At 43.8% G+C, this 26148-nt stretch overlaps 1 protein-coding gene across 1 annotated transcript; it reads right to left on the bottom strand.

Moving 5' to 3' along the window:
* Positions 1-9691: 9691 nt before the first annotated feature.
* On the bottom strand, positions 9692-15380 carry LOC148442033 (cell adhesion molecule CEACAM4-like). Its single transcript, XM_088464334.1, has 2 exons — positions 15299-15380; positions 9692-10056 (listed from the first exon to the last, which is right to left on the bottom strand). The coding sequence occupies exons 1-2, from the start codon at positions 15378-15380 to the stop codon at positions 9692-9694; spliced, it is 447 nt and encodes a 148-aa protein (XP_088320460.1).
* Between the last annotated feature and the right edge of the window lie 10768 nt (positions 15381-26148).

The following is a 26148-nucleotide window of genomic DNA, read 5'->3' as shown; positions in this document are numbered from 1 at the left end:
ATATATACTAAAGTGCGGGTTTTCTGAATTGGAGATGTTGCCCATAGCAACCAATCAGATTCTACTTACCATTTATCTAGCAGCGTCTAGAAGATAATAGCTAGAATCTGACTGGTTGCTATGGGCAATATCTCCACTTCTAAAAACCCACACTTTAGTTAATATACCCCTAAGGGAGAAGAAAACAAGACCAGCATATTCTGCAGCTACAGCAGCAGTTTGGAACTTCGGGTTTTCACGGCTGCACAGCTCAAAGTGGAAATATGGAATTCCGGGTTTTCTATGTCACCCAGAGCCAGCATGAAATCAGCAGCAGAGGAGGATTCTGAACCCCCCATTCACCTAGTCTTCCATGCACTGATGCCGGCAAGCAGCCAATTAGTAGGCCTAAGTGGCTGTAGTGCCAGGGACAAAGGGCTATGCTGCGAGAGCATGGCTGATTGTTGCTGCAAGCCACTGCAGTGGACTGACAAGCAAGAGGAGTGCTGGGATCTTTTATGTTCATTTGATTATTTTCTGTATGTACCTGTGCTTCCTTCTTCAAGAAGTCTGTTACCCGGATAAAACGCGTTGGAGACTTCTCTCACCTTTCATGAACTTACCATTGTTTTACCTGATAAGCCATTTTTATATACTTCATGTGATGTGTTATGTACAGTATATTATTAATTTATTTATTTTTTTAACCACTTAACGGGCAAATTCTTTTCCCAAAAACAGCTCCGAAATTGTCGGGTTTTTTATGATTGAATTAGGTCAAAAACATCTAGTTAAAACTTATTCAACACAATTTTATGAAAGAAAATCTTTTTTTTCTGTTTTTTTTTTCTATTTTGAAACATAGGGCCTGATTCAGAACCGGACGCAATTAGCGCTCGCTCGTCCAGAAAATAGGGGTGGCTATTCAAATGAACCGTTCGCTGTTTGCGGTCTGTTCACGCCTCTAGGTCTGAACGAGCGTACAAAACTTGCAGTCGTTTTTTGGGAAACTACGCCCCCTGGCCGCTCGCATCCTACGTCCTGTCCGCTATTTATTAGATTAATCGAGTACATCGAACAGGGTATGAACTGCTCGCTATTCTTGTGGTTGGTTTTTGCTACCACAATTTTGCGAGCAGTTCTGGCTTAAAAAAAACCCAGTGACGTGGTCAATGACGCTGCTGTTTTAAATATGCACACCCCTAAAACGCCCGTTTTGACCTTTAAGCACGCCTGCGATCGGATCTCCACTCCCCATTTTCAAGCACCTTCCCCTGTTACCACCCACATACGCCTCTTTCTGTCACTCAAATTAGCAGGCATTCGCTATTTTGCGAGCACATGAATTTCGGCCGCACTGACTGGTTCGCGCATGCGTATAACGATCCATACGCATGCGCAGTTGGGCAAACATCGCTCAGAGCGAACGAGCTGCCGCTTACGAGTGGCTCTGAATCAGGCCCATAGTACACTGTATACCATAAAATAGCTATTTTTTTTCAAATTCATGAACTTGAACTTTAAACACTTTTAAACTATTTAAGACTTATATAAAACTCATGTAACAGTAGTTTTCAGTGTAATGGAACATTTAGACATTTTTTTCAGTATGAAAGACTTTGAAACAAGGCACAGCACAAAGTCCAACGTCGCACTCTATGCAGTAGAATCGTGTCTCTTTGCGTATTTTTTTGCCACTTTCATCTCTCTTAGAGCAGCAAACAGCACATTTTCTGGCTGCATTGTCTTTTTCTGTAGTAGGGACATACTCTGGGAAGTGCCTCTCTGTTAGCTGTAAGCGGTTTGGGCTAGGTGGTGGCCGGCCATGTTTTGTTGTGCAGGTCTCTGCTGTGTGGTGATTCTCTATTAGCTCCAGTCTAAATTATAGGTGGATTTTACCACCTCCATTTTTTTTAAACAGGATGTAAACATTCCAAATTGCTTGGTCTAATAGGTGGGTAAATATTTTGATATAAAATTTCTTACCCCTTTTACGGCTTATGGGATAATTAGTAATGTGCTGGTCTGCACGGTCTTCCCCACCTATTGTCAAATTATAATCAATAACAGCCTGTGGTTTGATTTTGGTTGTGTAGGATTTTTCAATTTCTACAAGTTCTATGTTGTGGACTGTAGATATGATACAGACATCTTTTTTTTATCTCTCCACCTCATCACACACACTTTTCCCCGTTGAAAGCCTACAATATCTCCCTTTTGCAGTTTTTTCTTCTTCAGTGCTTCAGGGGCATCTTTTCAGGTCAGTCCGATAGGTCAGCAATATATCGGCCAATAGAGGGGATGTATAAAAATTGTCTGTTGTGAAGCAATATCCCTTATTGAGTAAGGGTTTCAATAGACTCATTACTGTTTGCACAGATAATGGTAAACCTTGGTATTATGTGTCCACTATAGTCCCTTTGCCTTTATATATAATGCTGGTGGCAAATGTATCCTGATTTTGCTTCACACAGCATGTACATTTTTATTCCAAATCTGGATATTTAACTTGGAATATACTGCTTCCACCCCAGTCTGCCTTTGTACAGCAGTAGACCTTCATCAACGGAGATGTCTCTGTCACAGCTATAGACACTTGAGGCTCCTGGGAAGAGTCAGGCTTACTAGGAAATATAAACTGAGGTGGTTTTAGGAATGACTTTTTCATGAAATATCACTGACACAAAATAAAAGTAAATAGAAGAACAAGAATTCAAGAACAAAAACTGTATGGCAAAGTTCCACATTAAATCTCAATAACACAAAGTTCATGACATGCACTAACAGGTGCAGGGGAATGCCCCTGTGAGAAACAAAGTTCAAAGTACACATTGAACTGGTGTGGGGTGGAACCCCGAGTTCAACACAAGGCTAGGGCCTCAGGATAGAATGGAGGTCAATAACAGGGTTGAGCCCTGTATCGTGACGGAGGTCCGGAACAATGTTGATCCCTGAGATGTAACAAGATCCGGAATGAGGTTAAGCCCTGAGATGTAATGAGGATCCGGAACAGGGTTGAGCCCTGAGACGTGATGAGGGTCCGGAATGCGGTTGAGCCCTGAGATGTGATGAGGGTCCAGAACTGGGTTGAGCCCTGAGATGTGACGAGGGTCCGGAACAGGGTTGAGCCCTGAGATGTGATGAGGGTCCGGAACATGGTTGAGTCCTGCGATGTGATGAAGGCCTGGAGCTCGGTTGAGCCCTGCGGCAGGATGAAGGTCCGGAGCAGGGTTGAGCCCTGCGGGGTAATGAAGGTCCGGAGTGGGGTTGAGCCCTGAGGCATAATGCGGTCCTGGTAGGATAGACTGTAACAGTGCAGTTGACAACTGTAGAAGAAGTAACCCCAGTGTCCGTATGAGTCAATAATAACAAGTAAACCAAATAGTGTAGCGTAGAATGGAATAGCAGTAATAGAGCAGGATAACAACGGAAAAACAATGGCAATGCTGAGCTCTGTAGTGCAGCTGATAACATGTATCAGAACTTGAACCGGAACACGAGCAGGAATGTAGCGAGGTCCACAGCATACACCAGGCACAGCGGGGATCTGGCAGAGTTTAAGGAAGACCTGAAAGTAACGTTGCACAGACATAGTTGAGGCATATGAGGCATAGTTAGTAACAGGGGTTTATACTAGAGGTCTGTGATCCATAGGAAGTTCAGAACATGTGACCCAAATAGAATCAGGTTTGGAATAATAAGCAATCAAGGAATCCAACAACCTGACGACACCTAAGAAACAGATGATCACTTTAACACTCTGTACACTGGATGTGATGAGCGCCAGTAACAAGGATAGATCCTCCAACGACCACAGTGGAACTTTCGGCAAGTGTAGTTTGTCTTTATGTACTGAAATAGTTAAAGTCCTGACAGTCTCGTTCTGGGGTCAGTAGTTCAGAAAACCTCTTGGACAAGTAGGACTAAACAAGCCATATTTTCTGGTGTTTGGGGTTAGGATGGGCTTTTTCTTCAGCCTGATTATCTACAAAATGTAGGAATTTTTTCAGTAAGATAAACCATCTGTGGGACATTATTGATGCAAAAAATGGTGTCGCCAGGGCATTCCTCTTAGACCAGTACCACTCCAGCAGAGGTTTTTGTATCAAGCCTTGCAGCACTAGCAGAGATAAGAATACCAGTATTTCTGCAGCCCTTGTTGGGACCCAATCATTGCTTCTTGAAAACTGGCGTGGTGTTGCACCGTTCAGCATACCGATTTGTTTCCACAGTAATCAATTCGACCAAGTGTAGGTCAAAAAACAATTTGAAATATCCCAGAATTCCACTTTCTATTGTCACTTGGTGTTCACCCATGAAGGGAAATTGTGGTGGCACTGGAGCACAGTTTTGCGCGTCTAGAGCGCAAAATTGGCGCCCCTCCTCTTGATCTTGCTCTTCGTGAGTGGCATCCAAAAGTAGTTATTCTTCATCACTGGAATACATGTCACTTCCAGAATCTGTATCACTGGTGGACATCGCTGCACTCTTATTGTAGATGATACATGGATAATGGTTTTCACCGTACTTTGATGATCACAGTTTTTATAACTTTTTTATAATTGTGTCAGTCACTGTAATATCTAACAATTGTATCCTTATCTCAATCACTGATGTCTATCTCTCTCTCTCCTCAGCTACACTATCACAGGACTCTCAACAATATGGCCCTCATTCAGAGCCGTACGCTCTGAGCAGAGCGCACGCTCTGAATGAGGGCCGCCCTCCATAATTATGGAGCGTCCTCCTGGACGCTCGTATAGCTGTGGGTCACCACCCACAGCCTATACGAGTGTGCAGTTTGATGGCCGCAATGGTCGTGACCATCGCGACCATCGAAACTGCGAGCCGGAGCCTGCGGTTGAGGTTTTCAACCGCAAGGCCCGGAGTGATTTTGGCTCTATCAGAGCCAAAATCACTCCCACTGACATCACTAGTGATGTCAGTGGGCCGGCTTCTGACGGTAGGCGTTCCCTTGGGAACGCCCCCGTCAAGAGGCACGCCCCCGGCACGCCCACCAAAGGGGGCGTGCTGTCAATCAACATCGACAGCACGCCCCGTTTGATCAGACACAACGAGCGAAGGACTTTCCTTCGCTCGTCACGTTTGGCGCATGCGCACGACGGAGCTCCCGCCGTCGTGCGCATGCACAGTGCACAACATTGACCCACTTGTGAGTGGACAGCCGCTTGCGAGTGGGTCTGAATCAGGCCCTATGTCACCAATATCATGAGGTGAATAATCCTCATAGGTTTGTCCACCCCTGTTGCTGGGAAGATATGGAGAGGTAGGAGTGAACAATCCTTAGGATTGCCCACCCCTGTTGTTTGGAAGAGAAGAAGGAGGAGAAGTGTGTGTAGGTATGAATTGGGCATACTTCAGGGGCCATCATACAGTATGATCTGTGTGGGTCAAGGATGAGCAGTACACACTTCAGGGGCCAGCATATGATCTGTGTCAGTCAGGAATGAGCAGCACACTTCAAGAGCACCAAATATTCTGTAAGCAGGGGAGAAGGGATGGATCGGGGATAAATCACTGTAACCTGCCAATGGCCGTCCTTCTCTTTTTTAGAGCGGCCTCCTGGCTGCTCACATAGCTGTGGGTGACCACCCACAGCTTATGCGAGTGGCCAAAAAGATGGTCGCGATGGTCAAGACCATTGCGACCATCGGCTTGCGATGAGACCCTTGTGGTAGGGTCTCGTTGCCGTAAGCCCTGGAGTGCTTTCGGCTCTATCAGAGCCAAGAGCACTCCCACTGACATCACTTGTGATGTCAGTGGGGCCGGCCCCAGATGGTAGGCGTTCCCATGGGAACGCCTACCTTGGCCGTCGCTATCCGGGTCTCGCGCATGCGCACGACTGAGCCGGCTCCCTCGTGCGCCTGCGCACTGGGCCAACATCGACCCGCTTGCAAGCGCTCAGCGCTCGCGAGCGGGTCTGAATCAGGCCCAGAGTTTCCAGTCTCTGAATTTCCCCGGCAGTGCAGCATCATGGTTACACAGGAGCACAGGCTTCATTCATTCTAATAACCCGGCGTCTGTGAGGAGCAGCGCCAGGTCTAAACCAGGGGGGGGCAGCAGCTGTGTATGTGTTCATTACCCCGGCATCTGCGAGTAGCCACGCTGGGGTTACACAGGAGCACAGGCTCCATTCAGTCTTATAACCCGGCGTCTGCGTGGAGCAGCGCCAGGTCTAATCAGGGGGCCAGCGGCTATATATTCATTACCACAGGAGCACAGGCTCCTTTCATAGCAACAGCCCGGCATCTGCAAGGAGCAGCGCCGAGCTGATCAGTGAAGAGGGGAGCGAGTGGCTGGGAGGGAGCAGGCAGAGGCTGCACGGGGCTTACATAGGAGCAGAGGCTCCATTTAGTTCACTAACCCGGCATCTGCCAGGAGCAGCACCGGGTGTGTGCGTAGAGGGGAGCAGGCGCCGGGCTGGCTGATCCCTGTGCCCAGCAGTGATCAGCAGAAATGATTAGAAAATGTAGTTGCAGAGGGACCGTGGAGGTCCCTCTGGGGCTGGTGGCTGCAGGAACATTCTCCTCCAACAGCCACCCACAGGGCATTTCTGACTAGTTGTATCAGATCAGATACGACCAAGTCAGGGAAAGCCCAGTCTGGTATGGTCGTATCTGATACGACCGTGCCAGGCAAGTGGTTAAAAAAAATGTCCAATGCATGTTGACTTATTGTCTACTCCACCTCTTATGTCTAGATATTGTCTTATTAAATTGCTCTTTTAGCTCAAAGTAATTGTGTATCCATTTTTTGCATATTTATATATATTAATAGGTGATAGTATTGCTGCACAAAATGATAGGTGCTGTGAAATTCTAGTATGCACCTTTTTTGCACAATGCACTGATATAAACAATTATTTTTATCATTGTTTTAGATACTTAAGGGTATATTGTTGCATTTACTAATGTATACATAAACATGGTGCACTTTAAAAGCATTAAGAAAAGTCTATTATGTACTACTTTTTTTGCATGATGCACTCTATGGTATGAATGTACTATAATTTTCGAATACACAAAATACCAAAGATTATTAGAGTTTTATCACATTTTTTGCACATTAGCACATATTGCACTTTGAAATAATTACCTTATTACATGGAATTGAATATTCCTTTTTGTATACACATAAAATATACAAGACATTGGGCGCTCAAATGCAGATTTAATTATTGTATGTTTCCGTCAGCAACAGATCTCCAGTGTTGCACTTCTGATTGAGCCGACACCTTTATTGCTGGGGAGTGCTGTATACAGGTAGCTCACCATCTATACAGGTTTTCTTTCCCATTGGTCTCTGGGCCTGATTCAGATCCGGTCGCAAGCACTGAGCGCTCGCAACCGGGTCGATAGTGGCTGGCTCCGTTGTCCGCATGCGCGAGACCCGGCTAGCGACGGGAAATCCGTCGATCCGGGTCTTGCAACAAAGGGGGCGAGCTGTCGGTGTTAAGTGACAGCTCGCCCCCTTTGGTGGATGGACCGGGGGGTGGCTGCCCAAACGGAGGCGTTCCCATGTGAACGCCTGCCATTTGGGGGCGGCCCCACTGACATCATGAGTGATGTTAGTGGACAGATTCCGGCTCTGTTAGAGCCGAAATCTCTCTGGGACTTGCGGCCACGACACCCTACCACAACGGTCTCATCGCAAGCCCGATGGTCGCGATGGTCTTGACCATCGTGACCATCATCCTGGCCGCTCGCTATAGCTGTGGGTGGTCACCCACAGCTATGCGAGCTTCCAGGAGGCCGCACAAAAAAAAAATGCCCTGATTCAGAGCGAGTGCTCTTTCAGAGCGTCCGGCTCTGAATCAGGGCCTCTATACACTAATTTGTGTATACAATTATACAATTATTTTTTATAAATCAGTGTAAGAGTTTCTACCTCTTTTGGTGCTGCAATTTTCCATCTCCATATATATATTTATGTATATATAAGGGTGTGTGCTATCTACCCTATATAAGGGCGTTATACATATTGAGGTGTGATATTATTTTATATCAATACAACTACGAATTCTTTCTGGCTGTATACTGTTGATTGAAAAAGATTTTATGTATAATAAATATTTTTATATTAATGGTGGCCTTTGGGCCTTCTTTGGGTGTATTCTTGGTGCAAGGGTTTATTTTTAGATATTTATCTCCTTAAGAAGATAAGGAGTTTTTCTTCATATTAAGAAAATCCAATTGTATGGGAGAAAAGCCACACTGAAGTGTTTAGTATACATAAAGTGCACAAGTCGGCCGTAGGATCCATCTCTTCTAAGAATTTATAATACTGCAAATTGGATTACGAGCTTATTTTATATTGGACTTTTTTTTATATATTTAATTGAAGTGAACAATTCGTTATTTGTTTTCTTTGGTGCACATCTTCTATACTACTCTATAAAATATTGTGTTCTAGCCCCTACTAACAGGGGGATTGTTTTAGACGTTTTGTAGCCATTTATTATATACTAATAAAGCTGAGCGCAGGTTAAGGGCATTTCTTTGTGTGTATATATATATATATATATATATATATATATATCCCCACTGTCATATTTCTGCATTTACCCCTGAACCTGTTTCACCTCTCCAGTCATACGGACTTTAGAGGTGATATAGTTGTATATGTATGTATTTTTTGGAGTGCATTTACAATACAGAAAGCATATTTTACACTAACAGAACAGATGTAAGTAATATTCTGCATGAGGCCGAGAGTGTCTCTCACCAATGAGGAGAAAGACCCATCATTGTCAGACCGAGATTGCATCCCAACCTTTCAGATGGTCAAAGAGTGGCAGTTGAGTCTTAGGGGGTCTATTTACTAAGCCTTGGATGGAGATAAAGTACCAGGCAATCAGCTCCTAACTGCCATGTCACAGGCTGTGTTTGAAAAATGGCAGTTAGGAGCTGATTGGCTGGTACTTTATCTCCATCCACTTTATCTCTCTCCAAAGCTTAGTAAATAGACCCCATAAAGTGGAGGAGGTGTGGCCAGTGCTTTGTGGGTGTGGCCAGTAACATGTAGGAGTGTACATTCCTAAACTATCAGCCCCAATGTCTCCCTAAATACATATAAGCAGAAAAATTGCATAATTTTGTGAGGAAAATACAAACACAATTTTATTACTTCTGATTTATGGATGACCATGTGGCCAGCTGGGTGACTGATCATCATGCTGTCATTATGATTGGCCTAGTTTTATGTGGAAGCCTGGGGCTGTAGTCCCATCTGCCGAATTGTTAATCTGGGCCTGCTTGTCCCACTCTATGATTTCCAGCCTAGTAGTAAGGGCTGATGTAATATATACATATGCAGAGCTGGAGCTACCACTGTACCCAGCAGCCGCACACAGAGAAGGCACCAATCATTATTCACAGGGCCATAGCTAGGGTAGTGTGGCCGGTGCCATCGCACAGGGCACCACAGGTCAAGGGGCGCTGTTTGGGCCTGTCAAATTTCTGTTTATTATCATTCTTGCTTGTAGCTTCCTCTTATTTCATCCCCAGCATCTCCTGGCCTTTCCTATCTCTTCCCTTGCCCTTCCCCATGAAGCCATGGCCCTTTTTTGGATGCATTATGTCCCTTTGAAAAATGAGGGGGGCACCAATGCTCTTTCTGGCACAGGGCACCAAAAAGTCTAGTTACGGCTCTGATTATTCATCACACATCTGCCTGGCACAGTGACTACACGTTACTCACCATAGACAGTCAGGGTCACAGAGGCTTGTTCTTGTGGTTTTTCTGTCTGTATTTGCACTGTGTAATCACCGCTGTCTGTTATATGGAGATCTGAGATCAGTAATGAGCCATTAGGTAAAGGCCTGGCCCGAGGGAAGTACTGAGGCCCAGGAATTAGTGAGGGAGTAACATCAGGAATATATGTGAGGATTTGATCCCCAGCACTGGTGTTTAGTCCTTTATACCAAGTGACAGACACAATACTCCCAGTGATCTCAGTAACACTCAGGGTGACAGATTCCTGGATCACTGGATACTGAGGGATCAGCTGAATATTAATCATCCCACTAGTCAAATCCATCCACAGACTGAGGAGAGCTGAAAGAGAAACAAACATATATCAGGTAATAGAATGCTTGCCTACCCTCCCAAATTCCGCGGGTGCCTCCCGAATTGAGGTGGGAGCTCCCGCTACCCCGCAAACTAGATGTAATCCCCCGCTTTCCTCACAGCGCTGCAGAAAGTCCGGACTGCGCATGCGCGAGTCCAGATGTAGACGCAGGGTCAGGGAGTCCGTTTACTACAGAGAGATCCCTCCTGGGTCCACCCCTGCACAGAGCAGCTGACTCACCAGCCAAAGTTCACACAGACTACTGGGAGAGACTGATGCTCCCAGCATTCTCTGCCCAGCCATTCCCGAGGAGGACACATGGAGGAGGAGCTGATGCTGAGCTGTCTGAGCCCGAGGAGGACACATGGAGGAGGAGCTGATGCTGAGCTGTCTGAGCCCGAGGAGGACACATGGATGAGGAGCTGATGCTGAGCTGTCTGAGCCCGAGGAGGACACATGGAGGAGGAGCTGATGCTGAGCTGTCTGAGCCCGAGGAGGACACATGGAGGAGGAGCTGATGCTGAGCTGTCTGAGCCCGAGGAGAACACATGGAGGAGGAGCTGATGCTGAGCTGTCTGAGCCGAGGAGAACACATGGAGGAGGAGCTGATGCTGAGCTGTCTGAGCCCGAGGAGGACACATGGAGGAGGAGCTGATGCTGAGCTGTCTGAGCCCGAGGAGGACACATGGAGGAGGAGCTGATGCTGAGCTGTCTGAGCCCGAGGAGGACACATGGAGGAGGAGCTGATGCTGAGCTGTCTGAGCCCGAGGAGCTGTGTGTGAGTGTTTCACAATTCAGAGGTTGAGCCAAAAAAATCTCCTTTATATCTGTTGTGGTCAGTGTCAGTGCTGCAGGAGAGGTGAGGTGAGGGGAATGTGTGTGTGTGTGCATGTTTGTGGATGGTGGAATCTATTAATGTGAATGTTTATGTGTGTGTGGGGGATCTGATAATGTTAATGTGGTAGGGGGAGATCTAGTAATGTCAGTGTGGCAGAGAAGAGACATATTAATGTCAGTGGGGGGGCTAGGGTGTCAGCATATAGTAAGATGTGTTATTATATTTGTGTGGTCATCTATTGAAGAATTTTAATTAGAATCGTTGTGGGGGAACAGATTCTTATTTTGTCCACATTTCCTTTTGCAAGGCCCTCTTATGCCCGTGTCTATGGGAATGTACTGACATAGGGCCTAATTCAGAGCCACTCGTAAGCGGCAGCTCGTTCGCTCCGAGCGATGTTTGCCCAACTGCGCATGCGTACGGATCGCTATACGCGTGCGCGAACCAGTCAGTGCGGTCAAAATTCATGTGTTCGCAAAATAGCGAATGCCTGCTATTTTGAGTGACAGAATGAGGCGTATGTGGGTGGTAACAGGGGAAGGTGCTTGAAAACGGGGAGTGGAAATCCGATCGCAGGCGTGCTTAAAGGTCAAAACGGGCGTTTTAAGGGAGTGCATAATTAATCCAGCAGCGTCATTGACCACGTCACTTGTTTTTTTTTAACTCAGAACTGCTCGCAAAATAGTGGTTGAAAAAACCAACCACAAGAATAGCGAGCAGTTCATACGCTGGTCGATGTACTCGATTAATCTAATAAATAGCGGACATGACGTATGGTGCGAGCGGCCAGGGGGCGTATTTTTCAAATTTACGTTCGCATGTTTTGCTCGCTCGTTCAGACTTAGAAGCGTGAACAGTCCGCAAAGTGCGAACGGTTCATTTGAATAGCCACCCCTTTTTAGAAAACGAACGACCGCAAATAGCCAATGGCTCTGAATGAGGGCCATAATTTGCCTCCATGTCAGCAATACAGAATATTTTGGTATCACATGCCAAGTATTTACATAAAGTAATTGTAATTTAATTTGGTCCAGAACACACCCAATTGGCAACAGATACGCCCATAGGTGGATCTAGACACGCCTTTTGGGTGGTGTCAGACATCTAGCGCCGCACTTTTTACTATAGTGTGTAATCTCCCTGAAACTACTTTTCAAAAGTAGGCAAATATGGGTAATAGGCAAAGTCAGATGTTACCAAGGCTTGTACAAATACAATATAATATAATACTGCATGATTACATTTGTTGATAAATAAGGACATTTCAGAGTGATTTATACAGTTATGTTGTTATTAGCCTTGTGTCATTGTATAATGCCAAAGGTTTAATACAGGGAAGGGAATTCCTAGTGACTGGCTAGAAGTAATTGATTGTCTACTGCTTTTAGTGATATATTTTTGATGCTATATAACCACATGTAGGGGCTGAGTTGGGTACAATGCTGATGTTTTTTTGCGACTGTGCATCCGTCTAAATCTCTAAAGTTGCACCGCGTATGCGTCACTTGGTCTCTGGGCCTGATTCACAGCTGAACGCTCTGACCAGAACGCTCACTCTCAATCAGGGCCCTCCTCCCTCAACTTGGAGCGGCCTCCTGGCCGCTCGCATAGCTGTGGGTGACCACCCACAGCATATGCGAGCGTCCATGATGATGGTCGCGATGGTCTTGACCATCGCAACCATCGGGCTTGCTACGGAGACCCTGCAGTAGGGTCTCGCTGCCGCAAGCCCTGGAGTGATTTTGGTTCTATCAGAGCCAAAATCACTCCCACTGACATCACTAATGATGTCAGTGGGGCCGGCTTCAGACGGTAGGCGTTCCCATGGGAAGCCCATCGCTCGCCGGGTCTCGCGCATGCGCACGATGGAGCTCCCTCCATCGTGCGCATGCGCAGTAGGGCACAATCGACCCGCTTGCGAGCGTCCTGCGCTTGTGAGCGGGTCTGAATCAGGCCCTCTGTGCAGTGTGCACAGAGATGCAGGATAAATTGAGATGCATAGACTCTGGAAAATGATAGGTGTTCCTGGGCGGTGACTGGGAGGTGGCTATGCAGATGCACAAAGATCTTCCATCTGATAGGCATGTTATGGGAGCATTGGCGTATCTATAATGGATGCAGGGTGTGCGCTGCACACAGGCCCCGGGGTGCAGGGGGGCCCACACTGAACATCTTGCACTCATATAAAAATTATATTTACCTCTCCAGAGGAGTACCACGTTGACCAGTTCTATAGAATTTAATCACCAGGAAAATGACGCTGTGGACATTTTCCCAGTGATTTGCACATATTCAGTAAAGATGTCCCCAGAAATAAGTCACGGACGCCATGTTCCCGGAGACCTGCGCATGTGCAGTAGACTCAGGCACAAAGCCACAGTCTACTGCTCTGCTGAAGAGGAGAGGGCCCATAAGGCTGCACACAGGCCCCTGTATGGGAGTTTTGCGGGCATGTTGCAGGGGTGTACTCTGGTCCTGATTCAGAGATGGATGCTGTTAGCATCCTTGGATGCAGCAGCGGCGCTACCACTAGGCAGCTGTAGAGAGCTACCACAGGTGTCGTCACCTAAGGAGGCCACTGTTGAGGCCGCCTATCAAACAAATGAGGGATTTCTCTGAAACAGACTCCTTTTTTCGATGATGCCTACGACTGCCACAGGTCTTATTAGCTGGGACCGACACTATCTCCTCATTTCTTCCCTGCTTTTGGCCTCAATGGCAATTTCATGTGTTCTGTGAAAAAGCCAGCACAGCTTTTGATTCTGGTCCCCTGCTCAATTTGTGCTACAGTAGCTTTTCTGTGTGATAGGACCAGACAGGCTAGCCTTCATCCCACATGCGCATTAATAAGCCTTGGCGCATATGACCATGTTGCTGGTTTACTGTCTGTCCTTCCTTGGACCACTTCTGGTAAGTTCTAAGCACTGCATACTGGAAGAGCTGCCGTTTTAGAAATGCTCTGACCTAGTCGTCTAAACATCACAATTTGACGCTTGTCAAAGTTACTGAGATTCTAATGCTTGTTCATTTTTCCTACTTCAAAGTTCGGGGTCTATTCTGATCATTTTTATGCCCGATATGTAAAAGGGTGATGCTTTTCCTAGCAAGACACGGCTACTAAAAGCATTGCCCTTTTAAATATTGGGCATAGTCATAAATATGATCAGAAACACCCGGATTTACAACCAGACACTTTGTAAATAAACCCCATCAACTTCAAGAACTGACGGCTCACTTGTTGCCTAATATACTCCACCCATTGACAGGTACCATTGTAACAAGATAATTAATGTTATTCACCTGTAAGGTTATGGCTGATATATATAAATGTGTGTGTGTGCAGATATGTCTGTGCAGCTGTATATATGTGTCTGTACAATAGTGTCGGTGTAAAAAAAAATATATAAATATATATATGTGTGTGTGTTTGTGAAACTTTTTGTGTAGCTGTATATATGTGTCTGTGTATATATGTGTCTTTAACTGTTGGCATGAATATAGGTTGTGCACCTGCACACCCCTTAGCACCGGAGAGCTCAGCAACACCAAAAGACCCGGAAGACCACGGAAAACAACTGTGGTGGATGACAGAAGAATTATTTCCCGGTGCGTTCTTTCTTTTTAAGAATGTTCCAAACAGTTGATTTGGCCACACCTAATGTTTTTGCTATCTCTCTGATGGGTTTGTTTTAATTTTTCAGCCTAATGATGGCTTGCTTCACTGATAGTGTCAGCTCTTTGGATCTCATATTGAGAGTCGACAGCAACTGATTCCAAATGCAAATGTCACACCTAGAATCAACTCCAGACCTTTTACCTGCTTAACTGATAATGAAATAACAAGGGAATAGCCCACACCTGTCCATGAAATAGCTTTTGAGTTGATAGTCCCATTACTTTTGGCCCCTTAAAAAGTGGGAGGCACATATAGAAACCGTTGTCATTCCTACACCGTTCACCTGATTTGGATGTAATTACCCTCAATTAAATCTGAAAGTCTGCAGTTAAAGCACATCTTGTTTGTTTCATTTCAAAGCCATTGTGGTGGTGAATAGAGGCCAAAATATGAAAATTCTGTCAATGTCCCAATATTTATGCACCTGACTGTATCTGCGCTGGGAAACCATTTCAGTGATGTATCACGATAACTGGAATAGGGGTTATGACAACTATATTAATACCAAAGATGGAGAACTAATTGTACTTATGGACCACCAATCCACCATGCAGATGTGCCTGGGATTTGTACAGAGATGCCCACAAACAGTCCCTGACCAAAAGAGGCCCACAAAGTGCTTGCGAGAGCATGGGTTTCACTAGCCAACCCCCGATACGTCCAATAATCATTCACCAACTGTCAACTGTCCCATCACCACTCTAATCTCACTTGCCTCCATCTAATATCTTAATTCTAGTAATGATACTTAATTTAAGTTCAGTCTTTACTTGAACCACTGCTGTGTGAACTTTCATGCTGAATTTCCTGCCTCTCCTAAGAGAGAGGCTTTATATTTTATTTTACAATTCCAATTCCAACTTTCCCATGCACTCTGGCCCAAGATCTCTGATCCCATTGTGTACTGTGATCTATAGTTCTACTCTTCCTCCACGCCTGCCCTGCTGAGATAACTTTCCAGATCAATGAATAGCATATACAGGGCAGTGCAAATATAATTTCAATCTCATTAGATGGAGAAGGTTGAGTTCCCTCATACAGTTTAACACTGGAGATGTTTTCTGAGTCTTCAGTATTCACTCTCCAGAAGCCACCTTCTCCACTTTCTTCTGTAAAAGTTTATGTGAAGAAATGGAAGGTACAGATCACTACAGTGAGTAATCAGAGGTGGATGGGGGTTTTAAATTAAAAATGGCAAAGAAATGCTGATTTCAGAAGAGTGGAGATAGCTACTCCAACATTGTAACACAGCTACAGCCCTGGAATGTTGTCTGGTTTGTAAGTGCCTTAAAATGTTCATACTTGATCACTGAATTTGTAATATCGATTTGAGAGTGCAATTTTTGCGACAGAGAAAACTAATGTCGTGCCCATTTTTTCACCTAGGGTATGTGCACTCCCAATTCCTGCGGTATTCAATTTTAAAAAATCGGGTGCAAATATTTTTATGAAAACATACCCATGCAAAAATTAGAAAAAATCAGTCTGTCACCCCCAAAAATAAAATAAAATATAAAAAACAAACTTTTTCTTGTCAAACATTTTCTTGTTTAATTTTGTACGCATAAAACAAATAAAAATTCTAAAAAAAAGTGATTTCGGGGTAATTTTAGGTCAATAAAAAAATTAATATGTAAAAAATTCTAAAAAAACATTTTAGGTTAGATTCAAATGAAAACACAAATTTATATAAAACATAAAAAATACCGGCACTCACTTTGTTGCAGAGCCTTCCAAATGCTTGCTGGGGTGCTCACCTTGGGGTGTGGTATCCCTCCACATATATATACAAGAGATAAGTGGCATTCCCAGTCCAAATACTCAGAGAAAAAACAGTGCTTTCCTGTACTGTTTTTGCTCTGAGTATTTGGACTGGGAGTGACAGTTATTTCTTGTGTATATATATATATATATATATATATATATATATATATATAAGCAAAAAGGTCCACATTCACGTTTTTGTATCACCATTGCTGGGGTCGCAGACTCGAACGGGCATAGTAGCTCCAAAAGCATAGAAACATATTGAGCGCACTCACCAGACTTGTAGTTGTAGAAAAAGGATTTTATTATCAGAAAGCCATCATAAGTAGTCGACGTTTCAGTCCTCCCTTGGACTTTTGTCTTGACACAGTGGTAGATTGCATTGGTTTAAAATATACTCTATATTTTACGTTGAATTAATATATTATCTTACTACCACGGTTACATCTGTGCACATCTATACTTGATTTATGTTTAAATATTTATTTGTACATGTGAGGATGCATGTGTACATCAAGGCATGCATGTACCCACATGTATATATTTAATTTATTTGTATCTGTTTATTGTTTAAGTTCTATTAGTGTGTATTTTTAATTTTTGTATATATTTTTATATATTTTTTATTGTTGATTTTCTTATTGTTGATCTTGTATTTTTTTTCATTTTTTTTTATTTTTTTCATTTTTTCTTTTTGCACATAGGAGATGTGTGTGGTGTTTATATTTTTTTCTCTCTGTTTTTGTGATATTGTTACTATAGGATGGAATATACCAATGTGTTTACTTAGGCTTTAATATTTTTCCATTGTAGACGTATGTGTAGAGTTTCCATTTATCTCTTCTTGGTATTGACAGCATGGATGGAATCTAACACTGTGTCTATTCAGGCTCCAATAATCTGTCTTCCTCTACATTAATGTACTATAGCGATTAAGTCTATTAAATGTTCGTTTTTATCCAAAGAATGAATGGTTAACCATGTCCCTCCCTGTGAGTAGATATGCAGATTAACTTTGAGTTACTTTAGTCAGTATAGAGTGCGCTATGCCCCGATCGTTTACCATGTATACATGGCAACCTATGGAACGCACCCAGACTGATGGTGACAGACTCTAGTGTAGGGAACTTCAGGCCTGACAGGGAACATGTGACCAGGGGTTGGTCTGTGACCACTTCTGCCGGGATGCGTAGTTGGGCAACCCGGGGGATTGCAAGCAGTTGGGGACACACACGTGTGTGTGTGTTAGTGTACCGGAGTCCCACGTTGCCCATGAGTGGAGATAGCGGAGTGTGGTGTTCATTTGAACCTGGTAAGCGCACGTCTTTTTGTCATATGCTCGCTGTTTAGTTGGATGTTGTATCTAAGGTTGACTATTTAATGTTTCTAGGCTATCAATGATTGTGTGGCAATGTCATCGTTAGCACTTATGTTTGTGATATAATATATATTTCTTTATGTGATTGTGCACACTTCATTGATATTCAACTGTATAGGTATCCATGATGCACACTCGCTGGGACAATTGTGTAACATAGCCCTGATTGGGTTTTGGGTTGCAGCATTTGGAGTTCTGTGATACTCCTAGCTTTTTCTTTTGGAATGCTAATATGTGTAGATATATATATACACATAATCTTCTTGTCCAGTCGTGTATGTGTTAATGTGGTTGGTCTTTTGTGCAGATTTTGTATGGAGCCTGATAGACTGTGTCACTGTGTCTTGTATTTTCTATTTTTCTATTGGTAATTTGAGTTTTCAATTTATATTGATTATATCTTTGTTGTTTCATTTTTAGATGTAATATGAAATATGCACACATGGTGCATTTTTGCAATTTTTTGCCGGTCTTGAAAAAGGTTCATATTCGAACCGAAACGTCGACAAATTATTTATATGGCAATCGTTTGGACAAATTATGCTGAATAAATTGTGTCATTTTTGGATTACATATTGAATGACTTCTTGGAGACTGGATATTGTGTGGATATTAATTGGATCAGTTTAAAATTTGATCTTGGATAGCAACCCACCGATGAATTATTCTTGATGTGAGTGCAGGATTCGATTGTATATATATATATATATATATATATGTATATATATATATGTAACCCCCCTTCAGTGTGCAGTGTGGTACATAGGTGCATTTGGAGTGATACACCTCCTATTGCCTCAGGCTAGCTCTCCAGGGTGTGGGCAATACCTGAGAAGGGGGTCCCTGACCATGCAGGCTTTATAACAGTCACACATATAGATACAGGTATAGATGGACACATGCAGCAACAGTTCTTTTGAATAACTTGGGCGCCAGACCTTCTCTTATAAAAATAAACCAATTTATTTCTCTCCTCCTGCACATGACTACAGGACAAGAATATGGTTACAGCAGCTTCTCCTCTCCCTCCAGCTCATATACTTGGCATGTCAGATGGTATATGACAATCTTATGGATATGGTTACATTACATCACACTCTTTAAGCACAGTCACAATGAATGCTTTGCATTTTACCCACACAGGTCCACCTGGCCCTTTGCTGGCTGGTGCCTGTAGTTCTCCACTTCATATGTGCAGGTCCACCTGGCCCTTTGCTGACTGGTGTCTGTAGTTCTCCACTTCATACATGCAGGTCCACCTGGCCCTATGCTGACTGGTGCCTGTAGTTCTCCACTTCATACATGCAGGTCCACCTGGCCCTATGCTGGCTGGTGCCTGTAGTTCCACAGCTTCACACACATCTCACATAACGTCCTTTTGCACTCTGCCTCTCCTTTGTCTCTTCTAAGACAATATACAGAGTGTCTCATACACAGTCTGCCTCTCTCTGCTCCCCTGCTCTTTCACATGGGACAGCAATATACAGACTTTTCTATTGCAGCTATCAAACTCTCAGCTGCCGTCCATCCCTATCCTACAGGGATGGCTCCTATAGCCACACTGCTACCACAGTGACCCCCCCTTTAATGGCTGCTGGGGGGCTTTTATGCATAAGGGACTCCTCTGGTACCTTAACAGTAAAAGCTCCTGGGAAATTCCTCTTCCCCATCTCTTCAACACATATACTTGCGTCTCTTACCCCTCTCATGGGTGCTGAACACTTCACTGAGCGGCTCACACTGCAACCTTCCAGCTCTTTCTCTGTGGACTCTCACAGACTTTATCTCAGTGGTCTCACTCCAGACCTATTCCTCCTTTGGCGTTAGATGGGCATCGTGGCAGTCACCACGGCCCCGCCAATCTCCCCCTGCCAGGGGAGCACGAGGGCTACATTTTTGCTTCCAGCTCTGAAGCTTCCCAAAGATGTCTGCTCTCTCCCAAATTCTTCTTCTCCACTCCCTTTGTTCTCTCCCCCTCCTCCCTCTGCTCTGCCAGCTACACACCCAGTCTTCCCACCCCTGCGTGTCTATCTCTCCAGCCCCTCCTTTACCTGAAAACTGATCCGGGTCTCAGGCATGTAATATCTACAACAGGAAGCAAGCTCTAACACTGAGAGGGGTGTATTTACAAATACCATCCCTTAGAGGGTGTTACATATATATATATATATACATATATATATAAAATGATGATTTTTGGGTAATTTATTTGAAGCCATTTTTAGTTTTGACAAACAATAATTACATGGAATTGTTGGACTAATTAAGCTAATTGGAAACTTTCCACAATTAGTCATGGGGGAGTGTCTTAGAGGCACGTCCTGACAATATTTCCTAAAAATAAAGATTTTAGAAATAAGATTTGGTTTGGAGGTGTTCAAATAGAATTTGATAAAAATCACGCACCCTATTGGATAGGAAAAACCTTATGGCTGCAGGTAAAACCCATCGCTGCTGTGTTTTTCAAAATTACGGTTGCAATTGGATATGCCCCAATGTGAGTAATGACTAGGACCATTGACAACATCTGTCTGTCACTCGTAATTTTGAATTACTCCAAGGGCTTATGTGCTAATAATTTCTTAATTAGTGCCAGAAAAACTAGCACTTTATTTCAGTGATGATAAGATAATGGCCTGATTCAGAGGTGGACACTGATGCAGACGTAAGGACTGAGATGCCCACTCGCAGTATCGTACAATGCTGCATTACTGGCTGGTGCATCTTTAGACACACCATCGGTCTCACCTTGAAACTTGCACCAGCCCTTTGTCAGGGTAAGTTTTCCATTGGTGTACGGCCTCCCATTTAAGCAGCTGTATGTCTGAGTATAGCCGCTTTCACCTGCAACACTCGCATAGCATGCTACCTCTGCGTGCGCCGGATTTGGCACCCCTCTGTTACCTCCCGATCTCTGTCCAGGAATGCCCCATACTGCCTATACACTTCCCTGTGCATGCACTGGAATCTGTACTGTGTCATCTTAGTCAGACCCTGTACAATAACCTCATTATCATTATCATTTTTTTTTCACATGAGGCTGCCTGTTTAAACAGTATCTCAAAGGGGGGACAGATAAAAGAAATGACAATCTGGAATGATCTTGGTGTTATTACCATCACCTTACACGTGTTCTGGGAAACGTCACCTGTAAAATGAGTCCCCCTATCACTTTTAATAATTGTAGGGATATAGTATCTGCATACAGGTTCCTGCAATTAAATCTTGTTATTAATAGCTACTGCTCTAAATAATGCCTGGACCCCTGGGTTGGACAGTATTCTGAGTATTTGACCTTAGCCTGGCATGGCTGCCATTTATCCTTAGCAACCTTGTGTCTTGTGGGTGGGAGATAAAGCACAACAGTTTAATATCATTTAAACATGACCTAAATACAACAATAAATCATCCACATTTTACATTAGAACAGATCCATTGGCAGATTGAAAAGATTGTAAACAGTCATATAAGGCCTGGGAGAAGATACTGGGGTTGCCTATGAACCCATGGGAAACCTGTGTTCATGTGTGGTGTTCTTTACTTTGCAGTACATACTTATGTGTCCCACTTGGTTGCAGTTAAAACATGTTTTTGAGTGGGGTGGATGAAAATATTGTTGTGGGATTTGAGCAAGAGGGAAAGGTGGTGGGTATGGGTAAGGATATTGAGGGAAAGGATTTTGTGGGGGGTATGGAGTTTGTGGGTAGTATGGGACTTGTGGTAGTGCGTGATAAGTGGGATAAGGCTGTGCGTGCAGTGGTGTGGGATTGGTGAGGACGTGTAACTGTTCAGGTGTAGGTGTGTGTGGGTGCAGGTGTGTCTGCTGGCTGTGATGTTACCTTCATTCCTTCCAGAGCTTGGATACTGACAGCCATTAGTTTTTCGCTCTGGGTCTCTCTCTTCTTTGGGATGTTTTTATCATGTTCTATGGCAGATTCTATGAGGGTATCTATTGTGACTCCCCTCCACCCAGGTTGTGAGGTCTGAACCCGGGTCTTTAGATTTTCTTTAAGACCATCCATGAGTATAGTGACAATCATTCCCCTATGGTGAGTGCTATCTTTAATATCCTCTAACCCAGTGTACTGGGTGATAGCCTGCAGAGCCCGGTCGCAATAATCTTCTGCAGATTCACTCTCCTTTTGCTTTATAATGAAAATTTAGTTCCAGTTAACTACTACTGGAAAATATGTACCCAATTGAGTTATGATGCGGGAAATATTATCTTGGTTTACTTGGTCTGTTAAGGGAACGTCACCATCCAATACACAATCCGTGACAAATTTTGTCACGTCGATATTACGTGGTAGACAGGCCCTTAACACCACACGCCAATCTTTATTAGTTGGCTCATGAGAACTACCCAAATTCCTCAAAAATCTTTGACATTTGGCTAGTTCCTTTTTGGGATTGGGGAAATCATTTATGATGGAATTTAGTTCTGCTCTTGTCCAAGGACAATGCATCACCACTTCCCTCGTGGGCACTACACCGTTCGCATCTGCATTTCCGTTTGGAACAGTTATTGTCCGAATGGGATGCAGACCAGCAGCGCTGCTACCTTTGACCTTGTTACCTGGCTGGGGGGTTTAATCTGCTGCTGCTACGTATGGTATGAACAACTTCCTCTACGGGTGCAGAGGGTGTTAACGCTTCCCTTACTGTTACTGATGGAGATGACGGCACCACTCATGATTGTGGTGATGCAGCATCTATCATCTGTACAGCATGGGAAATGGCAGACATTACAATAGGCTCATCATCCACATCATGAACATTTTCTTTATGGTTGCTTAAGAGAGGGTAAAAATTGCTTGTTACATTTTTATGGGTATTTTTGATAACTGTACTTGCACCTCCATCCACATAAAGTGGAGGTGGTGTGCGTGAACTGCTGGCAATACCTTCCACAACGCTACCTTGCCGCACGTGCGCGCCATTTTGAGGCTCGCCCGTATTGCAATTTAGCGTCGCGGATGTATTTTCTGGCAATGCACTTGCAATGCTAGTTTGCGTCGCTTGCGCATTTTTAAGCCACACATACCCTTCATGCTGCCACAACTTTAAACATTCATAATATTTTACCTTTTTCTCTCGGGAGTGCATCAGATTGATGTGTACCCGGACATTATCTAATACATCCTTATCAAAACTACCAATTCTAGGAAACAGTTTAACACTCTTCCTAGTCATATTAAACCATAAATCACAATACCTAGTTGCATTGGCACCGTACTTGATATGCATAATATGCCGCGCCGATCCAAGAGGCACTTCCAACAGCAGCAAATCATTTAACATCTCTACCAATCGCTTGGTCCTCATCCTGGGAGAACCCTAAGTTTTTCAATAAAGATTTAATTTGGTGAAAGACAGTCTAGATACTCTCACTTACCTACGGAAGAAATTTCTTGATGCCCCCGCTCACCTACGGAAGAAATTTCTAGATGCCCCCGCTCACCTATGGAAGAAATTACTAGATGCCCCCGCTCACCTACAGAAGAAATTTCTAGATGCCCCAGCTCACCTACAGAAGAAATTTCTAGATGCCCCCGCTCACCTATTATCTCTCAGTTTACAATCCCCCTTTTTCTAATGCATGTGAAACTTTAGCAGTCTAGTAACCATACATAAATGGTGAGACTTTTTTCAATCTTTTATGACAACTTTGAGATCACTGAGATGTGTGTTTATTTGTTTCAATGATTATAGTAGCTCCATGTATTACTATGAATCTGAGAAAGTGTAACATATTTTTGAAACTAAGATAAAAATACAGCAAGTTTTATTACCATCTGTATCAAAACAAAGACAGAAAAATCTGACAAAAATGCTTAAATGTTGTTTTTTTGGATTGCAAACTGAAGGTTATTGAATGTCATTTAATACTTATATATGTTAACATCTTAAAACCTTCTTCTATCTCTGTATTAACTGCTGATTATCTCAGGTTTAGTAATTCTCTCATTGTGGGTCCAATGCTAAATTAGTAAGACCTTCAACAGCAGAAATGAACAGCTGAGCAACATCACTGTTACACTGTTGTTTCTAGGGGCAACCTGCTCTTTAGTGATCACTCCCTCCTCATAGATGAGCTTAGGCCCAGGTGAGGAGTAGCAGCATCAGTAATAGCAGATTCTTTACCCTGACCATCCTTATACTTTCTTTTCTTAAAAAGGATAATATCATGGAGACAAATTGAAGTCTAGGGATACTAGTAATTTTATTATGATATTCATTTACTATACAACTGTGTGATTTTTCGCCATTAATATATAGGCCAGGGGAATTTCTATCTCCTTTATGCACTTTTACAGTTTTTCTATATTATGTAAAATAACCTTTATTTGTGTGTGCAAAATTTTCATTGTGAACAACATCAGAGATTTAAATATTAGCTTGGTAGCATTATGTATACTATCTCTACCTAGTGTCAGGTGTATGATCACTGACATATAGAGTGTATGTATCTACAAGGAATAGTATGCACAACAACTTTTTAAACTTTATTTTCTTGCTCATTATGACAGAGTAATATTTTAACATTTGCATAGTAAACGTTAATTCTTAAGCTGATTGGTTGGAATGAAAATCTGGTAACATGTGGGAGTAACTGATGATCAGCAATTTACTCCTAAATGCCAGAAAACAGAGGAAAATGGTCATCAGACAAGTTTGTTAAATATTTGATCTAAACAATTTGTTCAAACAACAGTTTTTGTTCATTTTCTGGCATTTGGGAGCAACTTGCCGCCCACTTCAGTCAGGTAGAGGCTGGCACCGGGAGACTGGCTAACTCTGTCAGGAGACCGGAAGAACCCCCCAAATTCAAGACTCACAAGGACCTTCCGGGAGAGTTGGGAAGTAAGCCCTACATCCTCTCCAGTGGTCCTTGTTTGTCCATTAAAAACTCCAACCTGCTTCTTTCTGCTGAGGGCGCTCACAACTTGAGCTTGTATATGACCATTTTTATTCCATTAGCAATCTATAAGGGAGAATGCACTATTGTACCTGATATGAGTTGATACTGAGGACTACGATTGTGAAGACTGCACGTGTGCAGTACCATTCTTATTGTTTTTATCACTGTCATTGACAGTAGGGTGGCACCAATGTTCGTTATTCTGCTGGCAGTCGGTCTCTTTGTGCTAAGTATGTTGCCATCCATAGATATGCAGATGGGATATGCATGCGCAAAAATGCCGGAAAAATGGCCGCGGCGGTCATTCTCTGGCGTTTTGAGCAGCCCTGAGAAATCTGACGCATGAGCTCGGAGAGGTAAGTTTTAGATAATATGGGCGCAGGGTGTTCGGTGCAGGCCCCCCTAGTTCTGGGGGCCTGTGTGCACCGCACACCCATTATAGATATGCCCCTGGATGTGCGACCCATACTAACTGTTTATTTATGTTTGTGGGGGGCATGTGACTACAGCACATGTGCTGGGGAAAGCAGGGGTGGTTAAGCACTGGCCCTGTTTGCACCCATGCACCCTCCACAATATTTGCACCCATGCACCCTCCACAATATTTGCACCCATGCACCCTCCACATTATTTGGACCTATGCACCCACCACATTATTTGCACCCATGCACCCTCCACAATATTTGCACCCATGCACCCTCCACAATATTTGCACCCATGCACCCTCCACATTATTTGCACCTATGCACCCTCCACATTATTTGCACCCATGCACCCTCCACATTATTTGCACCTATGCAAACTCCACATTATTTGCACCCATGCACCCTCCACAATATTTGCACCTATGCACCCTCCACATTATTTGCACCCTCCACAATATTTGCACCCATGCACCCTCCGCAATATTTGCACCCATGCACCCTCCACAATATTTGCACCTATGCACCATCCACATTATTTGCACCTATGCACCCTCCACATTATTTGCACCCATGCACCCTCCACAATATTTGCACCCGTGCACCCTCCACATTATTTGCACCCATGCACCCTCCACATTATTTGCACCTATGCACCATCCACATTATTTGCACCCATGCACCCTCCACATTATTTGCACCTATGCACCCTCCACATTAGTTGCACCCATGCACCCTCCACAATATTTGCACCTATGCACCCTCCACATTATTTGCACCCATGCACCCTCCACAATATTTGTACCCATGCACCCTCCACATTATTTGCACCCATGCACCCTCCACAATATTTGCACCCATGCACCCTCCACACTATTTGCACCTATGCACCCTCCACACTATTTGCACCTATGCACCCTCCACATTATTTGCACCTATGCACCCTCCACATTATTTGCACCTATGCACCCTCCACATTATTTGCACCTATGCACCCTCCACATTATTTGCACCTATGCACCCTCCACAATATTTGCACCTATGCACCCTCCACATTATTTGCACCCATGCACCCT

Source organism: Taudactylus pleione, unplaced genomic scaffold, assembly GCF_031769625.1.
Source record: "Taudactylus pleione unplaced genomic scaffold, aTauple2 ptg001654l, whole genome shotgun sequence".
NCBI lineage: Eukaryota > Metazoa > Chordata > Amphibia > Anura > Myobatrachidae > Taudactylus > Taudactylus pleione.
This window is presented reverse-complemented; position numbering and strand designations above follow the sequence as displayed.